Source organism: Pholis gunnellus (genome assembly GCF_910591455.1).
Source record: "Pholis gunnellus genome assembly, chromosome: 6".
Classification (NCBI taxonomy): domain Eukaryota; kingdom Metazoa; phylum Chordata; class Actinopteri; order Perciformes; family Pholidae; genus Pholis; species Pholis gunnellus.
The window spans coordinates 3,739,208-3,746,550 of record NC_136532.1 but is presented as its reverse complement, the minus strand read 5'-3'; the positions used below and the strand labels follow the sequence as shown (position 1 = coordinate 3,746,550).

The window sequence follows — 7,343 nt, the reverse complement described above, 5'->3', positions numbered from 1 at the left end:
TATGCATAAAGAATCTCAAGAGGTTTTCATTTTTGGTCACGCAAAAGTACTCTTACAAGCTTTTTCTCAGTAGGTAACGCTGTAGGCCTAACGTCACTGGCTGAATACAAAGCACGAAATGGCCTGATCAAAAACAACACTTCTGGCATTGCAGAAGACCCTCAGATAAAAATCAAAAGCTAGGCTGTAGGTAGGCCTATCCAAGGAAGACTATAAATCCTGCCTAACTCTTTTTAGAATGTTGTCACCATGCCAATTAGATGTCACATCGCTGATTATTAGCTGAAAAAGCACAGCCAAGTTTCCCACTTCTTCAAATCCAGAACAAATTGATGGTAACAGATGTCATCCAGAGGGAAGACTATCGATCTTTACAGCTTTCCAACACATGTTGGCCTGAACCCCAATGAAAAGGCTGGTTGCAACAAAGGATCTAGGTGATAGCATGAAGTCTAGCACTTCTGCTGCTAAACACAACGTACTAATGCTGCCTTCAATGGGGCCGTTTTTAGCATATTAATGCCCCATTTTTGTGGTGTTCTTGGCCTTTAGCAATGAAGATTTTCAGAAAGCTCTCTGAGTTGTGACGTGACATTTTTAATAATAGCAGAAGCCATGGAAGTTTATTTCCAGTTGATATATGTTATTGTATTGTAATTTTAGTAATTTCATAATTACCATAATTCACTCTCAAAAACTGCAGTCCCAAGTACAAAGAAGCTTTAAAAGAAACAACGAGCAGACTAAAACACTTTTATAAACCGAGGACGTGAAACTAATTATGATTATTATTATTACATTTCAGAGCAGGAAAAGTACAGGTGTAATTAATGACACCTGTGCATTCACCACTTTATTGCCTGGACAGGGGCGGCGGGTCAAGAGAAGGCGGGAAGGGGACGATAAGGAGGCACTTGAAGCTTCAGGTTACACTGCTGTTCATGGACACAAACTAAGTCTCATCTGGACCCAGAAGCTCCCACAATGTCGACAGATTTGTGTTATCATATCGACTATTTCTCCTTTCTACTTCTATTTTCTTCTCTTTTCTATTTGCTTGTCTTTTGTTCCTCTTGTCCTCTCCTCTCTTCTCTGTGAATAGAATGTTTTGAATGTCAGAGGAAGGACAGTATCCTGCTCATCTTGTTGGTTGTGTATTATGTAGAGATGAAACAGGCCTTTTGTCTACATGATTTGTTGTTGCCTCCTTTAACAAGAGCTGAAAGTGTGACCAGTTAACATAAGATAAAAGGAAAGTGTGGTGTGTGTGTGTGTGTGTGTGTGTGGGGGGGGGGGGGGGGGGGGGGGTCTCTTTAACACGTAATTGCCACACCCATAAGGTGCCATTAGGCTACTCACTTTTAAATACAATGCTCTAGTAACGCTCTACATGAAAGCAGGGCAGACAAAGGGATAGTCTGGAATGAAAGTTGAGATCAAACTCTTTCAGTCTCAGTTTCGTTTTTTTTAAATTTATGATTTGGATGTGGAATTCGCTTTTTTCTTCTTTTTCTTTTCGGTACTACAGATATTTTCAGATATCCTTTTCTGCACATCTGCGTCTCCCCGTTACAGTAAATCCTCACAGGGTCCTGTTGCTGTGCCCACCCACAATAGAAAGATTTCAGGGAGGGACTTTGCCTTTCAACATTTAACCAGTGAGCAGCCTGATCCCGGTGAGACAGAGGGCTTTTCAAAACCTAGAAGAAACCCAAGCAGACCTGCACCGAGCCGAGGACCGCTCTGTCACCGCACTGATCAACAGTCTAACGAGCTTCGTATGATGGATGGATCTGCTGGTAGTGCGTTGCGCGGATCTTCTGGAGAGCTCTTCACCACTCAGGCCACCGGATCAGGTTTTTGTTAGATGTAAGGTGAATTAAGTCCGAGCTGGTTATTTCCTCTGTTGGTGTGGATGGACAGGTCAGGAGTGCGTATCCAACACTGTGGGAGCTCCGTTGGATTTATTCACCGCATCCTCCTGGGATTTATGTGCCTCAAGAACCCGTTTCTTCATCGGATGAAATAAAAAGGAGAATGTATGGAATAAACCAGCGCTGTATTTACATGTAAGACGATCGAATAGCTTGCTGTGTTTGTGTGATTGCCACATAATGACTTCTTCATAATAATAACTCTTCATTATTGTTACTTCTGCAGATCATTTCATTTTTTCGTGCTGTGGTGCCATGCTCAGGTAAGCGCACTTCAAACTTTCCAATATTAGAAATGCTCGACGAAGTAGAAAAAAGTTAATAACAAAAGTAATAACTAAATTCTGAATATTATGGATATCACTAAAATGTAATTGTAGAGAACATTGGATTTATCAAACCCATTTAGGTGGTTATAAGATTGGCTATACTTTTCTTTATCCCAGATTATCAGATTAGAAAGAAAAAAATTATGTATTTCATTTTTCCCTTTACATAAAAAAGGGGGAGAATCACCCGTCTCCTAATTTTAACCAGTATGTGAGGACGCAGGGCGCAGTGACGGACCAGCTCAGCCGCAGGCAGGTCAGGGTTTACCAGCTCTACAGCCGCACCAGCGGGAAACACGTCCAGATTCAGGGCAAAAGGGTCACCGCCACAGCTGAGGATGGAAATATGTTCGGTAAGTGCTGACCCGAGACCCGCTGTTAACCTTGTAGCACGTTTGGCCACGCATATTCTTCTATGGAGTTGTACATCCAGAGAGGGGTTTCCTTATTTGATTTCTATTTGGGACTATGACCCCAGATTGTGCCTCATTGAACTGCAGTCACACTGCCAAGTGTCCTACTTTGTGAAAAATGAAAAGGCCTACCCTTGATCTTTGAAAAACCCCAGAGGGCTCAAAACACCTCAAAAAAGATATTATAGATGTTTAACCTGTTTCTCTAGTTGCAACTGATCATAATCCAGTGAGCTGGAAATGACACAACACAATCTCACAATCACATAATTCATTATCTTCATGAAAATACAACATATTGGCCAGTAAAATCAACATGTACCAATATAAATGACACGTTTCTATCATGCAGTGGACGTACTATTATTACTACTGACCAATATCGCTGGGTAATTATTTTTCAGAACACGCGTTAGCTCTTTGACGTGTATGTAACGGTATGTAACGACAAATCTCACTGTCAGTATGTAACATCTGTAGGAAAACCTGTTGTCGTTCTTTCCTGTTTATGTTGATGTGCTTTTCACACGAACACTAGCTCTTGGGGAACAGAGATTGTCCTGCTGTAAATGGCAAAAATAGAATAGAATAAAAAGAGATTCTTTAGAGGAATCACGGGAACATCTTGGATGGAAGACAGTATACGGCCCCTGACAGTAGAGCCTCAGAGCCCCTGCTGGGAACCATGTCCTCAGGCACAAGCAGCAGTTTCTCTGGCCTGCTCGTCCCTCCCTCTGTGAGCTGTGTTCAGGCTTCTATGTTAATTCAGCCTCCCTGCTGTATCCATGAAGCCGTCGTCTGGCGAATAAGCGGCTGATTAGGACAAGTCCTTTGTCTCTACAACCCCAATACACAAGGCTGTTGCAACGCCCAATAGCCATAATTGACTGCAGGACAAATTCAATTGAGAATGTATATTCTGCTCTTTACTGTTCCGTGATAACATTTGTTCAATCATTTGTAAGAGGCTACCTGAGCTCTTATTGACTCAACGGCTTCTGGTCAGTCTAGTTTCAGCTCAACAGAGACATCATCCACTGAAAAAAGACAATTCACTTACTGAATTATGACTATTACAAAGTAAAAGACAATTCTAGTAACTGGTAACATAATAACCCAGCTGACATGCATGTAACACCGACTGCATTGTCTATATTTCAGGCCGAGTCAGAAGGATATTTGTTAATATCAAGGGGCCTGCCTGTTTGGCTGCATGTTTTGTATGGGATGTTACAAAGAAGCCTTGAAAACACAAAAACTGAATTAAAAATGAAGACAAAGAAATGAGTCAGCGGTGGTGATGTCACTATGTTTTTGTCTTGTTTGTTTCACCGTTTTCTTCCCCTCAGCTCCTTGACTTTGTCCTCTCTTTTTTCTGGCAGCTCGTCTTTTTGTTGAGACGGATACCTTTGGCAGTCGAGTGAGAATCAGAGGTGCAGAAAGTGGACGCTACCTCTGCATGAACCGGAAGGGGAAACTTGTTGGAAAGGTACGATAGACATTTCTGGATTCCTTTTATTTTTAAAACAGACTATTGGCCAAAAAACGTGTATTGATTTTAGATGGCATGGAATTAGTACTAGGACAAAATAAAGTAAATACTTATAGTACGGTACTATTATGCAGCCACATTCTAGTTGCAAGCAGGATTTATATCAAGTAATCTTTGCATATTATGGCAAAAATGTAATTCACAAGGTAGCATTTCATTTAGAATTGCACTATTTGCCCAACAGATAAAATGTACTTTGAGGGTGTAAACATTTTAAATCTGAATCCATATTTGAGTGTATCAGATCCACATACAACCCCACAATGTAGCTCCTACTGAAGCTTCAATCCATTGTCATAGTCTCTTAACTTGTCAGTCACCCTGGGTCATGGTGTGTTGGGAAAAAGGAATTGTCAGAGGGCTGAATGAAAGTCGATCAGTCTTGTTTGGTCTTAAAGTCAACTCTCCACTTCCTTCATGGAAATGGAAAAGATGGATTCACATATCTGGCTGAAATGACTAGTCATACTATGTCTCATCATGGTTCAGAGGTGTAGAAACTGGCTGCTGTAAGGTCTGTTAATAGATAGAACAAGTACACACTCTGAGAACCTGAGAGACAGTACATGACATTACTCCTTTTTAGAAAAACATTTCTGTTTTACCCATTAAAGTTCAAAGTTGACAACTTCACAATGCTGACATTTGTAGCTGTGACATTGTCTGTGATAGTTATCATCTACAGTACACAAAAGATTTCAAGGAGAGAGATGAGCCTGCAATAGCTTTTTACATCTCTGTGATATGTTTATGATGATATGATTCATTTATGCATATATTTTTTGGGCCTTATTTGCGTTTTGCCAAGAGCTAGATGAGAAGATCGATAGATACCACTATTATGTGTGTAGGGTAAATAAGAAGCTACCACCAGCAGGTGGTTAGCTTAGCATAAATCATTTTTAATGGGGGGAAACAACTAGCCTGGTTCTGTCAGAATGTAACAGTATTACATTGAATGTGTTGTAATTCTGTTATCCTGTTCTACACATGACATCTATTGCACTTCTGTCCATCCTGGGAGAGGGATCCCTCCTCTGGTGCTCTCCCTCAGGTCTCTCCCTCTTTTCTCCCCGTTAAAGGGTTTTTGGGGGAGTTTTTCCTGTTCTGATGTGAGGGTTCCGGGACAAGAGGATGTCAAATGTGTCGTATTGTAAAGCCCTCTGAGGCAAATTTGTAACTTGTGATTATGGGCTATACAAAAATAAATTGAATTGAATTGAATCTAACAAATTGTGTTAAAAAAACAGCACGTCTCGTGGTTTTACAGGCAAATTATAAGCCAAACTGTTTATGTTAAACTAATGATTCTAAATGCAGCACTTGAAGCAGTTCAGCATATTTGTAAGTCTTTGTAAGTCGCTTTGGAAAAACAATGTCAGCTACATGAAAATAATGTAAAAATGTAGATAGAATGTGTTAGCTAGTGAGTTTTGGAGATGCTCGTTGACAGATGTTGTTACCTTTGGACGGAGCCAGGCTACCAAGTCAACCGACTGCTAGCTAGCTATAGCTTCATATTTCATGGACCAAAATAATAGTGTTATCGGCTCTTCAACAAAGCAAATAAGCGACTCCAAATATGTCAAACTATTCCTTAAACAGAATTTAACTCAAGAAACAGACATTTTTTTAGTTTGCGTTGCAATAAAAATGTCCAGACACATATAAAGAACAATAACTTAAAAGGGTCCGTTACACTGCAATATCTATCTAAAGTTTGCTAACATTAGCCACCTTGAGCTACTGGTCATTTAATGTATCCTCATACAACGATTGATATGATATCTTACAAAAAGTCCTCTGCCTTTCAGACGCTGCTCTGGGTGGTAGGATCGTGGCAGTTGGCTCTCTGCCTGTCAGACGCTACTCTGGGTCAATTGGATCCTTGTAGAATGTCCTCTACCTGTCAGACGCTGCATCTGGGTCTTTTGGATATTTCCCATGAGAACGTCCTCCAAAAACCCATGTTTATTGCCTTCAACTTCCACTTGTCTTTTGTAACAGAAAGGATGCGTCATTTCCTTTTTCTAAAGTTACATAGTCTCACTTCAAGATGGTTTATGATATAAAAGCTTTATGAATGGTTCTATCGGTCTGTCCAGTTTTAATAAAAGAAACCTTTTCTGTCTTCTCACGCAGCCCAACGGCCGGAGCAGGGATTGTATCTTCACAGAGATCGTACTGGAGAACAATTACACGGCCTTCCAGAATGCCAAGTATGAGGGCTGGTATGTGGCTTTTACCAGGAAAGGGAGGCCCATCAAAGCCTCCAGGACGAGGGAGAACCAGAGGGAGGTCCATTTCATCAAGCGGCTGCACACGGGCCCGCCCCCCTTCCCCAACACCGACCAAAGCAAACACTTTGAGTTCATCCGATTTCCGGCCACACGTCGAGAAAAGCGGAACAGGAAATCACGTACCTCTTCCTAACATGCAGCAAAAAAATGGACTGATGACAGTTGTGATATAGGAAGAAACAGATGCCATTTTATTTTTGTATATTTTTGATAGGCAAAAGATGGTTAAAATTCCATAAATCTAAAGTAATATTGCTGTAAAATGATGATGTGTAAATACTGAAGGAGCGTAAAGAAGATGGATTATATTTAATCGTCCAGTGTCTCTGTGCTGACTGGTGGAGAGGCTCGAGGGACATTAGGACTCGAGTGGTTACTGAGACTCAAGTACCCATCAGATCATTTCTGTGATACGGGCCCATTCCATTTTTACGGTTAAAAAACTGCTCAACGGATTTAACATGCGGCACAAACAGTGTACCAAAATACACTGATGACACAAGTAAGAAGCATTTTCAACGTTGAGCTTCACGTCATGCAATGTGCTACACAGGGTTCCCATTACTCCGTTATTGTTTCACATCGTTTAAATGCAGCGGGTGACAAAGCGACGCTCAACCCTTTTGGGAAATATACGAAGTGAATTAAAAGCAGTTGCAAGGTTTGCTTAGAAGCTGATTGGTCTGCAGCCATAACTGCAACCTGTCAATGGGTTCTTCAATGTGTGATTTATAACATGGAACAGTTCAGCAGAGGTCACAGAAGTCTACATCAGTGAATGTGTGAAAGGCAACAGTTTAGAAAATCATGTTCTG

General features: G+C 40.9%; 1 protein-coding gene across 1 annotated transcript; it reads left to right on the top strand.

Moving 5' to 3' along the window:
• Positions 1-2,037: 2,037 nt before the first annotated feature.
• Positions 2,038-6,661, top strand: fgf17 (fibroblast growth factor 17; the record flags this gene model as incomplete). Its single annotated transcript, XM_079160883.1, has 5 exons — positions 2,038-2,069; positions 2,161-2,197; positions 2,439-2,616; positions 4,059-4,165; positions 6,371-6,661. The coding sequence occupies 5 exons, from the start codon at positions 2,038-2,040 to the stop codon at positions 6,659-6,661; spliced, it is 645 nt and encodes a 214-aa protein (XP_079017009.1).
• Positions 6,662-7,343: the final 682 nt, after the last annotated feature.